Consider the following 25,917-nt stretch of genomic DNA (forward strand, 5'->3'; position numbering starts at 1 on the left):
TTAATTTTATGATCTGAACAAATGATTTGGCCTAACTCTTGAAGTAGGAGAAACTGTTAATAAGAACCAATTTTTCAATGTATTCAGTTAATCGAATGAGTTAAGTTTTAATTGTAATTTCTGTAAATTAAACTTCGAACAATGTTTAGTTTCAGCACCTATTATTGTGAGGGTATATAAGGGCCCAATTTTTGGTCCCGAGCAGTCAGTCCACAGCCGAGTTTTAGATGAGAAACCTGTGTTGATTAGAACAACAACAATATTTCAACTTAACTGTGAAATAAGTGTTACACAATTAGTCCGTGTGTTAAAACAGTGACAGTGTCTGCTCCATATGTAGCTTTCCATTCTTCAAGAACTGTGAACTTTGTGGTTAAGTTTTTACTGCTCATACATGTTCAACAAAAAACTATTGTAGCAGTACGTGGACGTTCACTTGCAACCTATTAATTAGGCTTATCGAAAGTTAAATAATAGTGCACTGGCCACATAACTGTGTATTATTGGGGGGCTTTGAATAGTGAAAGTAAAAGACTGTGAAACACAACTGTGCATCTATCGGTTACATCATTTACAGTAGACAGTATTGCACTTCCACCCCGTATTTTTTCAGCCAGTATGTTGACACCGAGGACAATCAACGAAGAAATAAAGAAGTCGAACTGTCACAAGTAGGAATCATTGTATTTTTACTGGATAATATGAGGGTGGTTCAGAAAGTAACCTCCATTCGGCTGTGAATAAAAAACTTGCACTAAATGCTGTAGAAAGAGAACCACAGATACGTATGACATTAAGTTTGAACAGCATATTACTGACACGGAGGAAAGGCTGCAACAAGAAAAACTGGACAAAAATTTGACCAACAGATGGTGCTGTAGGTGTCAGAATATGCATACCAACAGATGCACAGCACACAGTTGTTCCTCAGTTAATGTTCGAGACACCCAGCACGCTTTGGTGTACATAAACACTGGCCACCTGACCAGGTCAACAATTGAGCCAGCATCTTCACAGCACCAGCTTCTGCCGTGAGGCCACTACTGCTCCACCATCACCCTAATGAGACCACCTGCCAGAGTGTTCAGCCACAGCACCGAAAGTCCAAGGGTCGAACTGAGGCCCTCTGAGCCACCAAGCTGCTGGGTGTTCACCAAAACAATGCAGGATATGATTCCCAAACATATAAATTCCTATCACGTACATGGACTGGGACAGGCATCCGACCCGTCCCAAGTGCACTCTAGCTCTTCTGAAAAACAGTAAAGTTTTTATTCTCTTTTGTGTGTGCCTCTTGGCAACTGAATGCCTCCACTGTTCAGTGAGTGGTCTCTTTTACTCAAGGTAAAAATTAAATATATATTTTCTCTCTCTCTCTCTCTCTCTCTCTCTCTCTCTCTCTCTCTCTCTCTCACACACACACACACACACACACAGATATATATACACACACAATCACTTTTTTACAATGATAAAACTGTTATAGGAACATAAGTACACAGAACACACATTACAATTGGTTTTGTGCACTAAGTCACTACTTCGAAATAATTGCTGTTTTTCCTGATTCACTACTCAGCTGATTTTCAATTTCTAACACATTATCTCCCTTCACAAATATGCAGGGTGAACCAGAACTCCAATGATGACATTTCAGAGCCTGTTGAGTGGTGTTTTCTGAATATCTTGGTATAAGGGACTCATGCAGAGTAATAATGTAATTATTACAGAGTAATAACATAATTAGGATTTTTTTTCACTTTGTTACCCCATTTACATTTGTTTCTGTGAAAATATCTTCACAACAGTGAAGAAACTTGTAATAAACAATTACCAAGACATAAAATACAGAACACAGCCTAATGCACAAATCCTTATGTGCTGTGACACCGTTCCTGTCACTGGGGGAACAGCTCAGTAAAACACTGTCATGCCACTCTTCCACAGCATTCAGCGAGTCCACACACAAGGAGCATTACGGACAACTTTCCACCAGTAAACTTACCCATACTGCTGTGTTTAACATACAACTAACACTGTTGGAAAAACAAACCCAAGACAGAATAGAGCAGTACTGAGAAAAGCACGAGGATGATGTGGGCACTACTGTTGTCAACAGCCAGTAATGTAAATGAATGAAACAAGTTCATTTCCCAACAAGGCACGGCAACCCATACTGTCACATCTGCACTGATGTGCAGGTAATTTCACTGCAATGCAGATGCGAAGATAACTGCGGTAAGAGATTGCATGAAATGCAATTACTTTGTGATGAGCCACGAGAGATCACGGGTCCTTTCTACCAAAATACTCAGAAAATATCCCCGAACAACTACTGAAATTTTGTCAGTGGAGTTTTCGTTCATTCTGTACGGTAACTCCTGTCAATGCACAGTATGCACAGTAAGGACTGATGCTCACATTTTTCTAATTTAATTCCCTAAGTTAGGAATAAATGTTTTCAGAATAACAACATACACCTCAATGGTGAATTAAATTTAATCTATGAAAATGTAATTAATTTGGTTACCTGATCAGCTTCCAAGCAATGTTGTAACTTCTTAACTGCTGCAAGTTCAATTTCACCTCCTTCCTCGAGAGGCCGATTCTCCACCTGTTGGGTGGAGGCTACATTTAACAGTAACATTGGTAAATTTCATCTAGGTTAAAGAAAAAACTTATTCACTAACATAAATGTTGTGCAAATAAAGCTAGATGTGATTAGAAAGTGTACTCAATGAAAGCTGAAATTAGAAACTGGCTATGCTTGTGGGTTTTGTAACTTCCTACTAACACATGTTGATGCTGACATTTGTTCTCAGTTACAATGAGGTGAGAAAAGTAATGGGATACCTCCTACCATCGGGTCGGACCTCCTCTCGCCCGGCTTAGTGCAGCAGTTCGGTGTGGCACGGACCCGACAAGTCGTCACAATTCCCCTGCAGAAATACAGAGCCGTGCTGCTCCTATAGCCAACCATAATTGCTAAAGTGTTGCTGGTGCAGGATTTCATGCACAGACTGACCTCCCCAATATGTTCCGTAAGTGCTCAAAGGGATTCATGTCAGGCATTCTGGATGGTCACATCATTTGCTCGAACTGTCCAGAATGTTCTTCAAACAAAACACGATGAACTGTGGCCTGGTGACATGATGCATTGTCATCCATAGGAATTCCATCACTGTTTGGGAACATGACGTCCTTGAATGGCTGCAAATTTCCTCCAAGTCTCCCAGTAGCTGAACGTAACCGTTTCCACTCAATGATCAGTTCAGTTTGACCAGAGGACCCAGTCCATTCCATGTAGACACAGCTGCCACCATGTTGCACAGTGCCTTGTTGACAACTCAGATCCACGGCATCGTGTAGTCTGCACCACACTCGAACCTTACCATTTGATTTTATCAACTGAAATTGGAGCTCAACTGACCAGGTTACAGTTTTCCATTCATCTAAGGTCCAACTGATGTGGTCACTGCCCCCGGAGAGACGCTGCAGGCAATGTCCTGCTGTTAGCAAAGGCACTTGCATTGGTCGTCTACTGCCACAGACCTTAATGCCTTAATTTTCCAGCACTGTCCCAATGGATACATTCGTTGTACATCCCACATTGATTTCTGTAGTTATTTTGTGCAGTGTTGCTTGTCTGTTAGCACCGACAACTCTCTACTAACGCATCTGCTCTCGGTCGTTAAGTGAAGGCTGTCGGCCACTGGTTGTCCATGGTGAGAGATAATGCCTGGAATTTGGTATTCTTGGCACTCTCTTCACACTGTGGATTTTGGAATATTGAATACCCTAATGATTTCCAACCCTAACAACTCCCAAAACAGAATGTCCCGTGAATCTAGCACCGCTTTCTAAGTCTGTTAATTCCTGTCATGCGGCGATAACCATAACCTTTTCACATGAACTACACGAGTATAAATGCTGGTTCCACCAATGCACTGCTCTTTTATACCTTGTGTATGTGATACTGTGCCGTCTGTATATGTGTATATTGTGCATGACTTTTGTCACCTCAATGTGTATCTCCACTCAATGTAAATGACTCTACTCACTGTAAACAGTGAATTCAGGGAAAAGAATGACCAACTGGCTCGAAAGATCAGAATAAACAAAGACAAAAATTAACTGGGAAATTCACACAGTGAGTTAAGTACTACAGGAAAACTATTTTTAAGCTCTACGCGTAAGATTTGACAACTAGGATTTCAGTATGATCTAATCTGAAGTCTTTAGCAGTTCAACAACCTTCAAACCAATCAGAAGCAAACCATTTATTGATGTGTAAAGGAGGAGGTAAAGGAGGAGGTAGAGGATGAGTTCATCAGACACAGAGTTTAAGCTCAGATCGGAGGAGGAAACTGGATGTGACCTGTCTGAAGGAATCATCCTATCATTCGCCTTGAGTGATTTAGCAAAGGTCAGGGTAAAACCAGGGCAGTCAAATGAACCGCCATCCTCCCAAAAGCGAGTCCAGCATCTTAAAATGGTAGCACCTTTTTGGACCTAAGATTTCTGTGTTTACGATTCTGAAATGCACGATTTCACTCTGACAAAGGTTGACAGTGCAACTCAAATATTACATTCCTGGATCCAAGAAAACCACCAGCTTTTAATCTCTCCGAAGCTTTCAGGATGGCATTAGTTCACACAGAGTAAAATATTCATTTCAAAAACAACTGTTAGGCTGTGGCCGAGCCATTTTCTGTAGCTGGCATTCTAGTCTTGCAGATATCCAAAAGTTTGGGTACTGTGAGAGGAAGGTAATCTGTGAGGACATGTCATGGGTCACAAGCCGTGCCTGGAAAGCTCAATCAGTAATAGCAGTGCCCGCAAAATGTAAGGTTCTGAGTTCAAGTCCATGCTAGCAAATGGTTTTAATCTGCCAGAAAGTTTCAGACAATTTTCATTTGAACTGTTTCCTGCTCTATTTTATCTGCAATGGGGTCCACAGCCAACACCAATTTTCTGAAAGACAACAATATCCTTCAGTGCCTGGCATTTATTGGATAAAAATATTCATTTACTTTTCATTCATCATGACACTGAAGCAATTCAGAGGTATGCTGCTAGTTGTGTTGATCAATACGCAAGTATTACAGAGATGATCCAATAACTCAAAAGCAAAGCCTTTTAGGGAAGACAATGGTCTTTTGGTAAAACGCCATTCAAGAAAATTTAGAGAGCCGCCTGACTGCAGAAAGATTCTACTGCTGTAAAAATACATACTGTGTAAGAACCACAAATACAAGATATGAGAAATTTGGACCCGTACAGAGGCTTTCTGAGAGTCTTTTTCCTTCACTCAATTTACAATTGGAGAAGCAGAGGGAACGACTGTAGTCTGTTCAAAATTACTTTAGGACTGACACTTCGCAGGAGCACATGGACGCACAGAGCAGAACTGACATGTCCAGAATGCAATACAAGCATAATCACACATTTCATTCAACTCACTCAAAATCATAAATTATTCAAGGTATAAATATGAAACTACCATCAATTTGTTCTGGAAGAGTTACATTATGTTTTGATTTCAGTTTTACCTCCAGACACTTTTACAAAACTTAATTTTCTGACAACATTACCGAATTTTCAACATATGAGAAACTGTTTTGCTATTGAAGTTAGAAGACATTATGCAAACAAAATCTTATGACTACATCAGATTTTCGTGTGTTCCAAATAAGGACTCCATCGGAGATCTCTAATGCAAAATAATTTGAGTTAAATACACTCCTGGAAATTGAAATAAGAACACCGTGAATTCATTGTCCCAGGAAGGGGAAACTTTATTGACACATTCCTGGGGTCAGATACATCACATGATCACACTGACAGACCACAGGCACATAGACACAGGCAACAGAGCATGCACAATGTCGGCACTAGTACAGTGTATATCCACCTTTCGCAGCAATGCAGGCTGCTATTCTCCCATGGAGACGATCGTAGAGATGCTGGATGTAGTCCTGTGGAACAGCTTGCCATGCCATTTCCACCTGGCGCCTCAGTTGGACCAGCGTTAGTGCTGGACGTGCAGACCGCGTGAGACGACGCTTCATCCAGTCCCAGACATGCTCAATGGGGGACAGATCCGGAGATCTTGCTGGCCAGGGTAGTTGACTTACACCTTCTAGAGCACGTTGGGTGGCACGGGATACATGCGGACGTGCATTGTCCTGTTGGAACAGCAAGTTCCCTTGCCGGTCTAGGAATGGTAGAACGATGGGTTCGGTGACGGTTTGGATGTACCGTGCACTATTCAGTGTCCCCTCGACAATCACCAGTGGTGTACGGCCAGTGTAGGAGATCGCTCCCCACACCATGATGCCGGGTGTTGGCCCTGTGTGCCTCGGTCGTATGCAGTCCTGATTGTGGCGATCACCTGCACGGCGCCAAACACGCATACGACCATCATTGGCACCAAGGCAGAAGCGACTCTCATCGCTGAAGACGACACGTCTCCATTCGTCCCTCCATTCACGCCTGTCGCGACACCACTGGAGGCGGGCTGCACGATGTAGGGGCGTGAGCGGAAGACGGCCTAACGGTGTGCGGGACCGTAGCCCAGCTTCATGGAGACGGTTGCGAATGGTCCTCGCCGATACCCCAGGAGCAACAGTGTCCCTAATTTGCTGGGAAGTGGCGGTGCAGTCCCCTACGGCACTGCGTAGGATCCTACGGTCTTGGCGTGCATCCGTGCGTCGCTGCGGTCCGGTCCCAGGTCGACGGGCACGTGCACCTTCCGCCGACCACTGGCGACAACATCGATGTACTGTGGAGACCTCACGCCCCACGTGTTGAGCAATTCGGCGGTACGTCCACCCGGCCTCCCGCATGCCCACTATACGCCCTCACTCAAAGTCCGTCAACTGCACATACGGTTCACGTCCACGCTGTCGCGGCATGCTACCAGTGTTAAAGACTGCGATGGAGCTCCGTTTGCCACGGCAAACTGGCTGACACTGACGGCGGCGGTGCACAAATGCTGCGCAGCTAGCGCCATTCGACGGCCAACACCGCGGTTCCTGGTGTGTCCGCTGTGCCGTGCGTGTGATCATTGCTTGTACAGCCCTCTCGCAGTGTCCGGAGCAAGTATGGTGGGTCTGACACACCGGTGTCAATGTGTTCTGTTTTCCATTTCCAGGAGTGTATAATGCATAATGCTTTGCTTGCACACCGAGTACTAATCAACAGCCCATACAGTTTCATTAAGGGAAATAGATCACTAGGTTTGTAATGAACCTATTACCAATTTCTCTCATCTGCCTCTTTTTTCTGACACAACAAAATATAAGATTATGTGGGTTTATTAATTTGAGAAAACTAATCTTACATAGGTCAACTCATATTCTGAGAAGGAACCAAAGCGATTAAAAAGAAAAAAAGAAAGAAAGAAAAAGAAATAAAAACACAGTGCCTCAGTACTGCAGCAATCACACTGTAAACAGTACTATTTATTTTGTGTGATAAAGAGTGAATTCCCAAGATGAACTTCATTTGTAATTAGTTGCAAATAAAACCTTCTTATTACAATTTAAAAACTTACAACAATACAATTTTGTTACATAGCTAATTACAACTGTAAATTGTGTACTCCAAAAATGCAGCTGAATCCAACAGTGCTCCATTTCTCTAGCGATAATGGAAAAATTCCAGACATCCCTTGTCCCTATGATGGATACCTGAAATATCATTATCACTGTTACTGTTGTTATTTAATGAAATAATCATCTAACACCGCCGCAAGCCGGTCCCAAGCCCGGGCCCATCTAAAAACAAGAGGATGGGGAAGTGTGGAGGGGGAGGAGTAACAACCTCGTAAAAAAACCAGGGTCCGTCCGGCTCCAGATGGTAGCACCGTGTCATAGGGCCCCTGCCTAGGGTTACTAGGTGAAACCCAGCCAACGGTCTCAATGGCGGAAGAGGAACAATTTCCCAACGGCAGAGAGAGCGGAAGAGCTAACTCCAGGGCTTACTACCTTGGTTTTAATTTCGGATTCGGGGCAACCCGATCCCCCAATTTATTATCCAACAATTACTGCAAAGCATGATGGGAACGTCGTCAAAGATAGACACTACTCCAAGAGGTAGACCGAATGGCAAATCCTCCGTTGTTCGTAGAAACAATGCAAAGGGGTCAAAGGATTTTGGAGGACCCCAACCAACATGTATGCAGCCCTCAACACTGAAATTTAAGAAAGCAACTATGTTTGCAACCCTAAATGTAAACTCTCTAATTAAAGTAGGAAAATTGAAATTATTGATTGAAAAGCTGAACCAGAAAGAAATTTTAATATGTGCATTACAAGAAACAAGGTTTTTAGATGAAACTGCTTTAGATTTTGAAAACTATCGTTTATTTAAAGGAAAACCAGGTAAAATCTTAATGAAACAAATGCCATACCTGGGAACAGCATTTCTGGTACATCACTCAATTTTAGATTCAGTTACTAACTTCTACTCGAGTTCTGAGAGACTATCCATTCTTGAGATTAAATGTAAAAACAAAGGATACTCTATAATCAACTGCCATGCACCCATAAACCAGGACAACAAAAATAACCCGGAGAAAGTTGAAGAATTTTGGGAGATACTTGAAATGGAACTGGATAGATGCTCAAAGAAGAACATAAAAATGTTAGTAGGCGATTTTAACGCACAAATAGGAAGGGAGAAAAAATACCATGGAACAGTAGGCCTCTTCCCAGGTCACAAATGAACTTCAAAAAATGGAGAAAGGCTTATAGAGGTATGTAGGCATTTCAACTTGAAAATAATGACAACACATTTCAAAAAGCTGAGCCGAAAAACTAAAACATGGAGATCACCAAATCCACTTCTCGGAGAATTCCAAATTGACCATGTGGCTATCTCACTTCATTGTCAAGAAGAAATTCAAAACACTAAAGTGCTGAAAAGCCTTGATGTTGATTCAGACCACTATTTGACTACGATTAAATTCAGACCACTCCCATTTCGAAAAGAGAAGAAAACCTTTTACAAAATTCCAAAATATAACACAGAAACGTTAAAAAATGAAGAAATTAAACAACGGTTTCAAAGAGCATTGCACAAAGATAGCGATGGCATATCCACAATAAATAAGGAAGCGGGATGGGAGGAGATCAAAAACGAAATAGTTGAAATAGCAAAAGAAAATTGTCTCGTGAAAAGAGTAAGAAGACATCCATGGTGGGACAATGAATGTGATGAGAACCTGGAGAAGAGACAGAAATTGTGGCAGAAATGGAACTCCACAAAAGATCCTCAAGATCTTGACAATTTTAAAATCCAGAGAAGAGAAACAGCTAAGCTTTTCCGTAATAAAAAAAGAAGACAATTTCAGGATAACCTAGAACAGATTGAGGAAGACTTTAAAAGAAATAATTCTAGAGATTTCTACAAAACTTTTAGAAAACAGCTAACCAAATACCAATCCCCAAATTTATGTTTTAAGGATGAAGAGAACAAGCTAGGTTTGACAAACAAGACTAATTGTGAAATATTAGCAAAATATTTCGAGAATCTACTAAATTGTGAACCACCCAAAGATAAAATGAGTTTTGAAAACCACCGAAATACTAATACCGAGTCAACACCTCCAGACGCTGAAGAAATAAAACACATAATACACAGTCTAAAAAACAATAAAGCCCCAGGTGAAGACTCCATAGTACCAGAAATCCTAAAAATAATGGATACCAACCTCCCACAAGTTTTGGAACATATGTTTAAGAAGATCTGGGACGAAGAAAGAATTCCTGAAGACTGGCAGTGTGCCCTGATACACCCACTACACAAAAAGGGGGATAAGATGAATGTTAATAATTATAGAGGGATCTCGCTACTACCAGTAGGATACAAAATTTTGTCAAGGAAATTACTTCAAATCGTGGAGCCAGTTCTGGATAAAAAAATAGGTGAATATCAAGCAGGTTTTAGACAAGGTAGATCCTGTGTTGAACAAATATTTAACCTGAAAACACTAATTCGTTACAGAATCTCAAGAGGCCAGAGATTTGCAATAGTATTTGTAGATTTCAAAAAAGCATACGACTCGGTAGATAGAGAAACATTACTGAAAGTATTGGAAGAATTTGGGGTCGATACGAAAACAATTCAAATTATGAAACAGACGCTAACAAACAGTAAGGCCAAAGTTAAATTTATGGGTGAAATTTCAAGGAAGTTCGAAATTAAAACAGGTGTTAGACAAGGTGATGGTTTATCCCCAATCCTCTTCAACTGCGTACTGGAAAAGATATTGAGAATATGGAAAGAAGAACTCAAAGGCACCAAGAATGACATCAGAATTGGAACAAAAAAAAGAAAGTGGACTGTTTAGCTTTTGCAGACGATCTGGCAATAATTACAGAAAACGAAGAAATAGCTCAGAACTACCTGGAGAAACTACAAGAAGTTTCGGCCAGAGCTGGACTGCAGATTTCATTTGAAAAAACCGTGTATATGTCTAATCATAGAAATAACAAGAAAAATCTTATTACTAAATACGGCAATATTAAGAGAGTAGAAAAATTTAAGTATTTAGGTGAAATAATTCAAGTGAATGGTTTAGACAAGAGTGCAAACCAGGCGAGAGCAAGGAAAATGGAATTTGCTTTTCAAAAAACCAAAGACATATATAACAAAAAAAACATTTCGATTCAAGCTAAATTAAGACATTATAAAACTGTCATTAGACCAGAATGCCTGTATGCATCGGAGTGCCTAACTCTTAACAAAAAGGGGGAAATAGAAAACATGGAAAAGAAAGAAAGGAAAATTTTGAGAAAAATATTAGGACCGAGAAAGATTGGAGAAGAGTACAAGCTAAAGAGTAATAAGGAAATATACAAAACTATTGAGAAAGTGAGTGAGGCAATGCGTAAACGCAGACTAACGTTTTATGGTCACCTGTCGAGGATGGATGGAAACAGACTAACAAGAAAAGTGTTTGAACATAGTAACAGGAACGAAAAAACCAACAATAAATGGATACAGATGGTGAAAAAGGATTTGGCCTATTTTAATGTCACCCGTGAGTCAATCAGGGACAGGGAAAAGTTTAGACAAATAGTGAACGAAATTAAGTGTTTTCCAGAAGAAACGAAACTAAAGAATAATAACAGGAAATGGTCGGAAGAGCGGAGGAGGAACCACTCGAAAATGATGAGGAAATATTGGGAAGAGAGAAAAAAAGATCAAAAAGCCGGGCAAGTGAATTGTTGAACGTGGTCCAAAGATGGCCGAAATCGAAAGAAGAAGAAGAAGAAATAATCATCTCCTCCACTGAAGTTTTCAAAACAGCTTCATTCTGCCAGCTCTTTTCATAATGCTCTGCACATGATTGGCAGCTTTTTTTCCAGTCTTCAGTGGTGTTGTTCCTAACAGCTTCTTTTGTGAGTGCTTCAACTGCAGAGGTTAAATTTATTATTCCTGGCAATTTAACATTTACTTTGGGCCCATATTAACACTATTGGGTTGAAATGGCAGTGGTAAGGTAGTAGCCTAATGATTGAACACCAATATGTTTTTACCAGTTCATCAATTTTGTAAATGGACAACTGTGGTTTATGGAGAGAGATTTTTTTCTATAAGCTCCACCTTTTGAAAGTTATTACTTACATTAATGTTATGACACTGACGTCAGACAGTCATTTTCTCCTCCTGCTTTGCCACAGTAAGTGCCTTGTCAACAACAGCTGAATGATAAGGAACATTATCTACAATTATTGACGGTTTTCCCGGTTTTTGTATGAGTGATTCTGCAAACAAATTCATCAATTTAAGGTGGTTCGTATCTTCACACACTCTCCTGCACTCTTTGATTTAAAAAGCAGGGGATTGGTTGGGAGAAAACCTTTCCAGATCCCTGCATGAAGGAGAATAAATCTATCCCATTTGTCAGAAGGCATTGCCAGTGTTCCTTTAATTGTGTCGTCTGTCCGTGCATGCTTGACAAAGTGACCACAACTGAGTCAGCTTTCATCAAGCCACAACTTTGTCAATATTCACATTACGGATCTACCTTAAAATCTGGCATCGCCATGCAGCTATATCCGACACCGCCATCAACAGTTTATGGCCACGGAAATATCCATAGTGAAAATTAAGTGTGACCAATAACTTGCCTAGTGTCAGATGTTCCTTTCTGAATTAATAATCATAAACATATATGAAGACAGTAACTGTTCTCGAAAGAACAGAATACTGTTGATGACCATGCAGCTTTTTCCCTGTATTAAATGATGACTAACTGAAACGCTCAGCTGCCAACAGGTGTTGTTGATATACCTCGATGTGGAGAGTTGAAAATGTGTGCCCCGACCAGGACTCGAACCCGGGATCTCCTGCTTACGTGGCAGACGCTCTATCCATCTGAGCCACCGAAGGACACAGATGAATAGCGCGACTGCAGGGACGTATCCCTTGCAGTGGCTCAGATGGATAGAGCGTCTGCCATGTAAGCAGGAGATCCCGGGTTCGAGTCCCGGTCGGGGCACACATTTTCAGCTCTCCACATCGAGGTATATCAACAACACCTGTCGGCAGCTGAGGGTTTCAGTTAGTCGTCATTTAATCATAAACATGATGACAAATCACATCCTCCTTACATAAATAGATATTAGTAATTCACTTATCCATACATCTTTTCTCCGGGATTTTAAATGTTGACATTTCTCCAGCTTCCTTTCATTTCTTGAACATTTCCTTCCCACTCTTCATACCAGTGCTTTTGTTTACATTCAAAGCTGCAGCAGTTCTACCTATTACCTTATCAATGGAGAACAGCGGACCACCACTACGTTTTTTTCAGTCTGAAAGTAGGCACATAACACGCAAACTATGTCTCTTGATTGTCCTCATTTGCCAATCCCCTGGCCAAGGGAGCATCCAACGTTTCCACTTTCAACTGACTTCCTGCTGACATTGTTCAACTCTAAATTCAATTGAAAATCCTTAAAGAGCAATGGCAGATTATCACAGCAATTACTAAATATAGTTTAAAAATGCTGTAAGGCTGCTCAAAAATATTCATAGATGTTTTGTGAATTTCTTTACTGTTTCTTGTAAAGACATTGCAGGATTATCTTATCATCTGATGACCTGATAAATAAAAAAAATTCCTTTGTACATATGGTAGGCAGTACGAGTGTCTCATGCTGGTCATTACATTAAGACAATTGAGAGTAATAAAATGTGAATCTCCGATACATACCATACATACATATGTACAACACGACTTTAATATACCAGCCATGTATTGTCAACTGAAGCTTAAGCTTAACTTAATGCCAACAAACTGCAGTGTCAAGGGAATTTTTGGTGTGGAAGGGATGGCTGCTGTCAAAATCCAGGTACTGTTAGTGGTTAGTGGCTTTAATGTGGACAGAGTTGTGGATAGAAACATCAGAGAGGAGGAGGTCAACATCCAGGAAGGTGACATGCTGAGTTTTGGTGGACCAGGGGAAGTGGCTGGGAGAGAAAGTGTTGAGGTTGTGAAGGAATGAAGACAGGGTGTCATGGCCCTGAATCTAGATCATGAATACATCACTAATGAATCTGAACCAGACTAGGGGTTTGGCATTTTGGAATGCTAGTAATGTCTCCTCTAGATGGCCCATTAATGGGGTTGGCATAGGAGGGTGCCCTGTAGGTGCCCCCTCCTCTCCCATCCGCTTCACCTGGTACTCATCAACCCAGCATGTGACCACCCTAGACGTTGACCATCTCCTCTTTGATGGCTCCACCCACACCTCTGTCCACATTAAACCCATGAACTACAAATATTATTACCTGCAGTTTGACAGCTCTCATCCCCTTCACATCAATAAATGCCTCCCGTAGAGCCTGACCACCTGGGGATAGCGTAACTGCAGTGACAAGGACTCCCTTGCCCCATTATGCTGAGGGTCTCACCAAGATCTTCACAAACAGGAACTATCACCCAGACCTACAAACAGATACCCTGTGCCATTTTCCACAGCCACAAAGGAGTGCCCTCTTCGTCACCCAGTACCACCCCAGACTGAAACAACTAAACCGTATCCTTCACCTACCATCATACCCTGAAATGAGGGACATCCTACTTCAGATCCTTCCCACTCCTCCTGAAGTGGTGTCAATCACCTATCTAACTTCCACAACATCCTAGTCCATTCCAAACCCTTGCCACAAGGACCATATCCCTGAGGAAGAACCAGGTGCAAGCCCAGCACAATCCATCCACAAAGCACTTCATATTCCAGTCCCATCACAGGCTTATCCTACCCCATCAAGGGCCGTGCCACCCGTAAAAGCAGGCATGTCATATACCAAGCCTGCTGTAATCATTGCACCAAAACCAGCTGTACACCAGTATCAATGGTCACCACCAGTCAGTGGCCAGGAGAAAAGTAGAGCACTCTGTGGCAAAATGTGCAGCTAAACATAACATGCTCGATTTCAATGGTTGCTTTACTACCCGAGCCATCTAGATCCTCCCCTCTACCACCAGCTTTTCCGAACTGCACAGATGGGAGTCATCCTCACAACACATTCTCTGCTCTCATAATTATCCCAGCCTCAACCTACTGTAAGATATTGTTCCCACACCCTCCACCCAACAGTTTCCACCCTCTGTGTCCTTCACCTTCTGCCCATTCTTGTCTCCCACCCTCTTTGTGTGCTGCCCTCTGCCAATGCACCAGCCCATCTTTCCTCACACCTCTCCTTTTTCACTCTGTTTTCCCCACCTCCCTGCCCCACAATATCCCAATGCTGTGCCTATTGGCAGTATAGTCCCTGCACACTTTGCCAGACAGTACTACTCTCTCCCTCAACCTGTACACTGCTATCCCTTCCCCACCTCTGCCCCATACAGACTGCTGCTTACATTCCATGTGACAGCTGCATTCTGGTCCAAGCTGCTGGAGATGGTGGTCATGTGTGCCTGAGGTGTGCTTGTGCTTGTGTGTGTGTGTGTGTGTGTGTGTGTGTGTGTGTGTGTTTCTCTTTTGATGAAGGTTGTGGTCGAAAGTTTTATGTAAGTGCCTTTTAATTGTGCCTGTCTGCAACTTAACAGGTCATCTTTATGGTAAGTAGTAATCATCTTTTCCTACATTGTCAAGATGTAATTCTACAGAATGAGTATAATGACTCCACTCACAAACTTTTAAATCAATCCAGATATGCTACAATTCAGAATTTTAATTTTTAAGAAAAAGATAATTTCTGAAAATAAAACACATTTGTTTTCTTATTTTATTTTTCCAGTAGATCCAGGACACAATGGGTATCATTAGAAGACTTCCATTATATTTATGATTTATATAGCATTTATTGTTTAATATCCACTAAAGGCATGGATTTTGGTGAAAATGTGAACCTCTAAATTTGTCACACACTACAGCCCGAGATGTTGGGCAGACTCCATCTTATCATAATTGAGGAGCCTTATTCCAAAAGTTGATAAAACTGTCCAAAACTTAGATTTTTGTAGTTGCAAATCAAGCTGGTTACTGTGCATGACTTGCTGAAATGGCTTCGTCAAACGCCAATATTTGCTGTTGTAAGCCACAAGTTTTTGCAAAACTCGATATTTGCTCTCAGCCAGTTAAAGCAAAACTCAATTAACACAAACTGTGCTTTGCTTCTGAGAGACCTGAAGCAAGAAAAACAATACAGAACATGACTGACAATAATAAAGTGACAGTGTTTTCTGCAAAAAAAGAAAAATGCAACATAAACTGTAGGCAAGCACTTGCTGCCAGAACTGATAATAGAAATAAATTAGCATGTACACAACAACATTAACTTTTGGTTATTGCACAGTTCAACCCAGATTTGTCAGCTAGGAGGGACATCAAGAAAGAAGCAAAACGGGAGAGTACTATTTTGATCAAGTACAGCATAAGGAAAAAAGTTCACCAGATAGTATCTGTATGTGCTGCAACACTTCAATCAACATCAGAGATATGCACAAACACATTCTCAAACTGAGCAAGATCTAGTGAAAAAGAATCAATTAATAAAAAACCACAGGCTGCACCAACTGTGTGCAAAAAAGTTTTCGACAATAATGAAGGCAGAAAATCCAAATGTGGTTAAAGAATGTTTCGATATACAACAGACTCTGCTAATACCAAACCTCTCAGGTAGATGAAGTAATCTATTCAAGACAGGTTTGGCTACACAATTTGTGCATTTTGATTCATTCCCGAGCACAGACAAAGGAGGGGATTGCTTTTTATATTTGGCTGGAAACAGAAGGACCAAAAGGATGCAACAAAGTAGTCTCTGCTCTATTGGATTTTCTCATAAATTGAGAGGTGCCCCAGCCAGGAAATGATCCATTTTTTTCCAACTCCTGTACCAGTCAAAATAAAAAATGTGTTATGATGTGCACACTAATGGTCTTCATGGAAGAAAGCAGACAATTTAATGAACTGGTACATATTCCTCTATTTGTGATCACAGCTATAATCCTGACAGTGTGTTTGGTAGAATGGATAATGACTACCAGAGAAAGGAAGATATTCTTCACCCGGCTTAAAGCTATAAAATGATGGAACAACTTGGCATAATCAAAATACTAAGATAAGATTGTGAAACAGTGGATCTCAAGTTTATTGCACTGAAAGCCATATGATCAAAGATGCATTTCAAAATAACTGCTCACAGTGTGATGGCTTAAGAAAAGTCTAAGAAGGAAGTATTGTTGTCAGTATTGGACACTTACGTTGAGATACAAAAATTCAGAAACTGCAATGAATAAATGAGGAAAGCAGCCACCTTCAAAACAAGAACATCATCAGCAAGGAAAAGAAAAAGTATGTCTTAAAACTTATGAGGCATTTTAACACACCAGAAGGAGTAGTGGATTTTTATAAGAATATTGCTGAAAGGGACCAGTACAATTCCAGTTTAGTATTGTGGTAGCCAGTATTTTGTATCACAATTCAATAGGATTTTTGCTTTGTTGCACTTTTGCTTATAAACATTTGTGAAAAAGTATGAGCAGAGTCAAACAATGGAAAATCCAGGACAGAATGTAAGAATATTATGAAAAGGATAGTTGCTACTCGTCATATAGCGGAGATGATGAGTTGCAGACAGGCACACCAAAAAGACTGTCGGAAAGGTCACAATCCTTTTCATGATACTGTGATGAGGTTAAAGTGTTATACTGAAGTACAGTATTGGATTTCTGTGCAAAATTAACAATAAAGTAGCTTTCTTCATAATTAATGTTAAAGATAGAAAATAAATGGGGGAAAAATCTACTTGAATGTTTAACATTAACAAAACTTTTAACTTTGCATTTATCGACTTCTGAAAAAACATGGAAACTTTATCCCTCAGTTCTGAAATCATCATCTTTGACTTACTGCCCTTATCTTGCATGGGCTGCAGGGTCAGCACGGTTAAGTACGGATTTGGCATGCTTAATTTTAAGGGGTGGCCGGATACCCTTCCTGCCACCACCTCATACCCCCTGGGGCGGAATGAGTATACCCCAGCTGTCTACGTCTAGTGTAAGTCACGAAACAGTGTGAGTGTGTGTCAAATGTTTGTGAGTCGTGGAACTGATGCGGGACATGGGGACAATCCTGGTATTCACCGAGGGGGATGTGGAAAACCAGCTAAAAACCACATCCAGCCTGGCCGGCACACCAGCCCTCGTCATTAATCCACCGGTCGAATTCGATCCGGGTCCGGCACGCCTACCCGAGTCCAGGAAGCAGCGCATTAGCGCTCTTGGCTAACCTGGCAGTTTCCCCTCAGTTCTGAAATAATGAATGAAAATTTTAGAAAAGTAAAACACACAACTAGAAACATGCCTACTAGAGCTGTGTAAATGTTAAATTATCTTGTTTATGTATTTAAAAAATATGTTTCCTAAGAAGTTTACAATTTTGTGTTTATCAAGTTTTGAAAAAATGCTCCTCAATTATTCTCACACTGATGTGCTGTTTAATAAAGCTTGCACCAGAATTAGGACTGCACAAAACCTTCTCCACATTAGTTTGCACGCATCAAGAAGTGTTAACAAGCCAATGAGCGAGAATGAGGAGTTCCACCACACACCCAATCTGCTGCAGGAATCAGTCCCAGGACAACTTCTTCTTCCTCCATATGTGCCTTGCTGCTATACTTCACTGGAGATTTTGCCCTTATTTCCTGAAACATAAACCGATAACAATTAACTGAAGCAGTATGTAATACATAGGAGGTTCTCTCTTTTTACAAGCCACACATCAGATTTCCAAGCACATAATATATAGTTTTTATTTTCTTAACATTTAAAGTGTCCTAAACCATGGAAGACTGAACAATGTCAGAAGGTGACTTCACGGACTGCCTCACCTTCAATTTTTTTCATAGTTGTCTCATTTGGGGTTCAGATGATTTCTGACTGCTGTTAAGTGCAAAATATTAGCTTATTAACATAATCAATGGTAGCTGAATGTGTAACATAACAAACTATGGGATCTCCAGGTAGGAAAATCAATAATGTAGGAAAAGATAGATAGCTTCGTACTGTAAAGATAACATGCTTAGTTGCAGACAGGTACAATTAAAAGAAATTTACACATACGCTTTCTGCCACAGCCTTCATCAGAAGAAGATAAACACACATCTTTCATTCACACAAGCAACACACCTCATGCATACACGACTGTCTTCTCTCGCAGCTTGGACCATAATGCTGTTTGAGTTGGTGGTTATGCGTGTGTGAGGTGTACTTGCTTGTGTGAATGAATGTTATGTGTTTCTTTTTTCTGATGAAGGCTCTGGCTAAACACTTATGTGTAAGTGTCTCTTAATCGTGCCTGTCTGCAACTTAGCATGGTATCTTTATGGTAAGTAACAATCTATCTTTTCCTACTGTTAACATAGCAAGCTAGTTACCATAAAGCTCATCGTTCTAATCTCAGCTGTGGCAATGCACACGAGGTGGACAATAATATGAAAACAGCATGAAGAATCCATGCCTAAATGCAAATGCAGATGCTAGATGAGCGTGCAGGCTACACTATTGTATTTCACCATGAGCAGCACCTGTGCAGTGTCCTCAAAACATTGCACATGTCAGCTGAGGTCAGTACAGCGTTCTGTGTAGTTCTGAGTGCATTATTTGAAGCCGTGTGAATTCGAATGTGGAAAAATTGTTGGTGCGCATATGGTGTGTGCTTCCATAACCACAGCATCCAAAATGCTTGGTGTTTCAAGAAGCACCAATCGAAGATTTATACAGCATACAGGAACAGCAGAAAAATATTGTATGCTAAGACACAACATGAAAGAAAGTGTGTGATACAACAAACTATCACGGAAGAGGATTCTGACAAAAAATAACACGACAAAAGCTGCAAAAGTCACTACAGAAGTGAATGTCACATTCACAAACCCTACTAGCACAAAACAACACAAAGGGAGCTCCGTAAGCAGGGAACTGCAGGCTAGAATCCCAGAACCACAAGTAATGCAAATTCCCGTAACAGGAAAACAAGGTGCCGAAGCCACAAAACCTGGACTACAAAGCAATGGAAAAAAGTCGTTTGATAAGGCGAGTCTTCTTTCACACCATTCCCAAATGTTGTCCGTGTTTACATTCTAAGAGTGAATCATGGCAGGGGTTTGGTGAGAATGTGGGCAACCATAATGTAGTATTCCACAGGTGCCATAGTTACTATGCAAGGTCACATTACTGCCAAATATTATGTCATTTTTGCTGATCAGATCCATCCCAATGAACAAAATTTGTTCTCCAATGGTGATGCTGTGAACCGAGATAACAAGGCCCCTGTTCACACAGATCGCATCATGCAGGATTGGTTTTGAGTGCATGAGGATAAACTGTCGTGTCTCCCCTGGCCTTTACAGGTGCCAAATCTCAATACTATTCAGCCTTTCTGGTCTACTTTGGAGAGAAGAGTGTGCGACTGCTGTCCACTTCCGGTATAGTTACCTGAACTTGCCAATATTTTGCAGGGAGAGTGGTATATGTATTTATCCATTCTGAAATGACTGGAAACCATTCTATACACCAAAAGATTTCCTACACTGCATCAGACATGGCAATGTACATATAGTGTTTTCGGTGCTTTCATATTTTTGCCCCGCCCTTATATGTCTTCATATTCATTCACAAATGGGAAAGTTAATTAACAAATATCAAAGCATTATTTTTTAATAAAAATAACATTTTTATTTTTAGTTACTATCAGATGAAAATACAAGTATGCATTTAATTACAATTCTGTACAAAAACGTGAAACATCAAATTGAAATTGAAATGTGTTTTTAATTCTAGAGACTGAACAGTATTACTGACATATAATATTTTTTCATTCTTTCACAATAAATGTGGAATTCAAATAAAAGTACAAACAAAGAGTTGCAAACAATGAGACTTCAACCAACAATTTTAAATGTGTTATCACTAGGAAATTGAGGTCTCATAATGACCTTAAACTCCTCCAAGTATAAAAAAGATTGAAGAGGGCCAGTCTGTAAAGCTGACTAGAAGATGGAACTATCTTGGAATTTGGCCCACATTATGAGGAAAATTGAGAAAATAGATTCTGTTTGCATGAGGCACATGAAAGAATATATGCAGGGTACCTCACCTAACTCTGCCACCTCAAATATCTCTGGAACAACAATAGACATTCAAAAACGGTTTTCACCAGCATGAACATACGGCAGGACCTTAGGAAACCAAATACTATGTGAAATTTTAAAACATACACAAATACTCCAGAATGAGATTTTCACTCTGCAATGGAGCGTGCGCTGATATGAAACTTCCTGGCAGATTAAAACTGTGTGCCCGACCGAGACTCGAACTCGGGACCTTTGCCTTTCGCGGGCAAGTGCTCTACCATCTGAGCTACCGAAGCACGACTCACACCCGGTACTCACAACTTTACTTCTGCCAGTATCTCGTCTCCTACCTTCCAAACTTTACAGATGCTCTCCTGCGAACCTTGCAGAACTAGCACTCCTGAAAGAAAGGATACTGTGGAGACATGGCTTAGCCACAGCCTGGGGGATGTTTCCAGAGTGAGATTTTCACTCTGCAGTCGTACTTTGGTAGCTCAGCTGGTAGAGCACTTGCCCGCAAAAGGCAAAGGTCCCGAGTTCAAGTCTCGGTTGGGCACACAGTTTTAATCTGCCAGGAAGTTTCACATCAGCGCACGCTCCGCTGCAGAGTGAAAATCTCATTCTGGAAACATCCCCCAGGCTGTGGCTAAGCCATGTCTCCACAGTATCCTTTCTTTCAGGAGTGCTAGTTCTGCAAGGTTCGCAGGAGAGCTTCTGTAAAGTTTGGAAGGTAGGAGACAAGATACTGGCAGAAGTAAAGCTGTGAGTACCGGGCGTGAGTCGTGCTTCGGTAGCTCAGATGGTAGAGCACTTGCCCGCAAAAGGCAAAGGTCCCGAGTTCAAGTCTCAGTCGGGCTCACAGTTTTAATCTGCCAGGAAGTTTCATATTACCTCCCAAGGTGGTATTCCACCACCCACCAAACCTACACAATATGCTCATCCGTTCCTACACAACCCCTGCTCCCAGCTCTTTGCCTCATGGCTCATATCCCTGTAATAGACCTACATGCAAGACCTGTCCGATATATCCTACCACCACCACCTACTCTAGTCCGGTCACAAACATCACATATCCCATCAAAGGTAGGGGTATTTGTGAAACCAGTCATCTGATCCACACAAAGTGTGGCCAAAAAACAACTAGACCACACTGTTGCTGAGCATGCCGCCCAACACGAAATTCTTCATTTCAATGACTGCTTCACAACCTGTGCCATCTGGATCCTTCCCACCAACACCTTTCTGAATTGTGCGCATGGGAACTCTCTCTGCAATAATTATTTTGTTCAAGTAGCCCTCCTGACCTCAACCTTCGTTAGTCGCTGTCCTTACCCATCTAGCTCCTCCTCTGTTCCCATTCCAGCACTGCACAGCCCTCTCTTCCACCATCATGCACAGTCTTTTTACTTCTCTCCTTTTCCGCTTCTCTCTACCCCACCCTCACCCTCCATCTAACCTCCCAATTGCACCTAGCTACCCTAACCTCTCTCCACCTCGTGTGTTTGTGTGTGTTTTCTCTATTTGCAACAAAGGCCTTGTTGGCCGAAAGCTCAACTCTGCTACATGGTGAGTAGCAACGATCCTTGTCATAATATCGTTACATTACATCATGGATTTTCCATTGTTTTATTTTGCCTGACAGCTTTTCTTCCATTCTGACCCACAGCTGTTTTCCTTTGTTACTATTTTTCAATGCATTTCTATATTCAATGTCCTTCCTTCTTACTATTCTTTCCTGTGTTTCTCCTGCCGCCTCACAAACCACAATGTGTGCTCTACTTATGAGCCACACTGTATCAACCATCTCAGCCGTGTACAACAGACAGCTACAAGACCACACGGATTGTTGATGTAGCATCTTATGTCCCACATTACTCCTGCCGATATCATTAATCCTATACCTTAAAATTGATCACTCTATCTGTGTCACTCTCCCGTATTTTCGTGCATCTTTCCTGTGCCACATGACCTTGCATCTCATCCTACCAACCGCTCCCCACCCCCCCCACTCCTTCTCCTCTCTATTTCAGTTCACACCTACTAATTTCACCTAATCCAGTCACCTCTGATGTCCCCCTTCTTCGCACTTATCTACCCACAGACCTGCAACCCACAGTAAAAATCTTTTTATTTTTAATTTTTCTTTGATCTCTGTGGCTTCACTCCAATATCAGTCGGTTTTTGTCTTTCACTATCGACGCATTCCCTGAGATTTCATCTAGTTTCCCCTTATTTCATCTGTTGCATCCATTTTGTGATTTTTCTCACATATTTGGGTGTTTTCTGCGAATTTTTCAGATATAATTCTATGTTGTTTACATATTTTTTTGCATTATTTCCACCACCATGGATCCTTGCTCCTTCCACCTGCATCAATACACAAAAATACCCTTATCCCTAGCCAGAACCCAGTCCCACATACCGTTCCTGCATTGTTGCTCGTCTTATGGAATACCCTCAAATGGCCTTACCATCAAATTACCCATCTCCAGTTGCTACCCTCCCTTCCAAAATGACCTGCAAGTGTTCAGATTCTGCCAATCCTTAGCCCATCACCATCATACTCAAATCCTTCAACATGCAAACTAACCTTACATCTGCAAAAAGAACTGCAATCCACCACCTACAAACTGATCCCAATCTTATAATCCTACCTGCTGACAAAGGCTCCACCACTGTTGTCTTGAAGTGCAAGAATACCTGGCAGAAAGACTCCACTAGCTATCAGATTCATCCACCAACAAACCCTGCCACAGTGACCCTGTTCTACATACCCAGCAGGATATTCAGTCTCTTCTAAAATCTTTAGGCCCATCCCAGAACCTCTCCTCAGAGTCCATCTCTCTCCCCACCCCTACCACTTCCCACACTCCTACCTTCAACATGTTTCCTGAAGTCCGTAAACCCAACCACCCAGGATGCCCCATTCTTGCCAGTTAGTGTGCCCCCAATGAAAGAATCTCTGCTCTCACAAACCAACACCTTCAGCCTATTACAGAGTGTTAACTGTAAGACGGCAGAGTTGTGAGGGGAGTGCGGGGAGAGGAGGGAGCATGCATTGGCTGGCGAGCAGAGAGGAGCCGTTGGGGGGGGGGGGGGGGGACAAGGCACGCCTACCAGTTGCAGTGCTGGCACTACAAATTGCGCGTCATGCTTACACGAAAGCAGACGAAAGGCTTGGAAGTAAAGCTCGCTTTAAATGTTGTTCGTAAACGAAACTGAAATCGTCATGTACATTAAAATCAATATGTATATAAATGAATGTATGTATGTTTGTCTACTATGCACTCACAAACCATTTATCCAATTGCAATGAAACCTTGGTGAGTTGTTCTCCGAACGCCCGAAAAGAGTTATGGACAATGTTTCAACAATTACGTCACTGTAGCATGCGTAGCGCAATTGATTAGGCAAAGGTTTGACATGCAGCGGACCCGGGTTCGACTCTCAGTGCTCGCAATTTTTATTTCATTCCCCACAATGTTAAACTATTAATTATAAAATTTAAATATACTTAAACAGGTCATATAGTATAAAAATGAAATATAAGGTAATTCGGACGAAATAGGGGGCTCCTTCAAAGTGATTGCGGACAAAATATCTCAAATGGAAACTCACCTTTTCTTGCCAGGCATTTGTGGTGATACACCAGGACGATTCTTGGAAAACTGTTAGAATCTTCCAATGCTACGCATGCTTTGTCCTGTGTACGTAGCAACTCTCACCAAACATTTGTAAATGGGGTGAAGCAATTTTTTCTGCTCTCTTTCCCTTTCGCATCATTCAATCACATGCAATATAATTTTGCGAGCATCACTACGTAATACTGGTTCCTTCTAACCGTAGGACCACCGGTAGGGGTTATTGGCGACTCCTGAGATGGGCCAGCAACTGCCTCTTCACTCATTTTGATAATGTTCAGCACAACTGCTCAATAAAAATGGCGCAAAACAATAACAAAGCAGACGACAATGGCTACCTTGTACAACACAGTAAGCTACGTAATGTTGGCAGCAATCGAAACTGCGTGCCTACCGAAGCCTCCCGACGTTTACCGACTTCTACCGATTCAGGACTAGGGAGAGGTCTGCCATCTAAAAGTTTACACACTGTACCTGCAACCTGCCTTCTCCACTGACTCTCCACAGTTCCTGTTCCTTTATCAAACAGCGCTCTTCTTGCCACTACTTATGCCATCTCCCTTTACACTAGCATCTCTAATACCCATGGCCTTAGCACAATTAAACACTATCTTTCCTAATGCCCAACAGATTCCCAACCAACATCCTCCTTCCTAGTCTCCATGACCAACTATATCCTCACCCACAATTACTTCTCCTTTAAAGCCATTACCAACAAACAAATCCCGGATACGGCTATGGGCATCCGCATGGCACCATCCTATGCAAACCTATTCAAGGGCCATCTAGAGGAATCCTTCGCAACACCCAGAATCCTAAATCCCTCACCTGGTTCAAATTCACTGATAGCATCTCTGTGATCTGGATCAAGAGTGAGAGCGCCCTATCCACATTCCTCCAGAACATCAACACCTACTCCTACATTTGCTTCACCTGGACCTATGCAACCCAACAAGCCACCTTCATTGATGCTGACCTCTACCTCAAAGATGGCTACATCAGTACCTCTGTTCATATCAAACACCAGAAACACATCCACTTCAACAGCTGCCACCAATTCCATACCAGGAAGTCCCTTCCATACTGCCTAGCCACCTGTGGCCATTGCATCTGCAGTGACAAATGGCCCCTCTCAAAATACACGGAGGGTATCACGGTGGCCTTTACAGACCGTAATTATCCCCCTCCCCCTCCCTCCCCCCAAGCTTGTTCAAAATCAGATCTTGCATGCCTTATCTTTCCGGAATTACATTCTCCGCCAGAGGTCCAACTACCCCTCATCGTATCCTGAAATGAAAATTGTCCTACCCAAGGTGGTATTGCTCCCGCCCACACAATATCCTCACCAATCCCTGCACAACCCCGCTCCCAACCCCTTACCTCACAGCTCATATCCCTGTAATAGACTTTAATGCAAGACCTGTCCCGACATCCTCCCACCATCACCTACTCCAGTCCAGTCACAGACATCACCCTTCCCATCAAAGGAACCTGTGAACCAGGCATGCAACCTACAAGCTAAGCTGCAACCACTGTGCTGCATTCTAGATGACATGGGCATGACAACCAACAAGCTGTCAGTTCACATGAATGGCCACAGAGAAACTGTGGCCAAAAAACAACTAGACCACCCTGTTACTGAGCCTGACGCAGCATTCTTCATTTCAATGAC

The 25,917-nt window shown here is 41.8% G+C and overlaps 1 protein-coding gene across 2 annotated transcripts in view; it reads right to left on the reverse strand.

Annotated features, from left to right (window-relative positions):
* Nucleotides 1-25,917, reverse strand: part of LOC126424869 (zinc finger and BTB domain-containing protein 24-like) — a 137,187-nt gene that overhangs the window by 89,847 nt on the left and 21,423 nt on the right. For both annotated transcript variants that reach the window (XM_050087697.1, XM_050087696.1), the window contains exons 3-4: nt 18,082-18,174; nt 2,531-2,614 (exon numbers count right to left, since the gene is read on the reverse strand). In XM_050087697.1, coding sequence (XP_049943654.1) covers nt 2,531-2,614; nt 18,082-18,129 — 132 coding nt within the window. In that variant the 5' untranslated portion in view covers nt 18,130-18,174. The remainder of the gene's footprint in view (nt 1-2,530; nt 2,615-18,081; nt 18,175-25,917) is intronic.

This window comes from Schistocerca serialis, chromosome 10 (assembly GCF_023864345.2).
Source record: "Schistocerca serialis cubense isolate TAMUIC-IGC-003099 chromosome 10, iqSchSeri2.2, whole genome shotgun sequence".
Lineage (NCBI taxonomy): Eukaryota > Metazoa > Arthropoda > Insecta > Orthoptera > Acrididae > Schistocerca > Schistocerca serialis.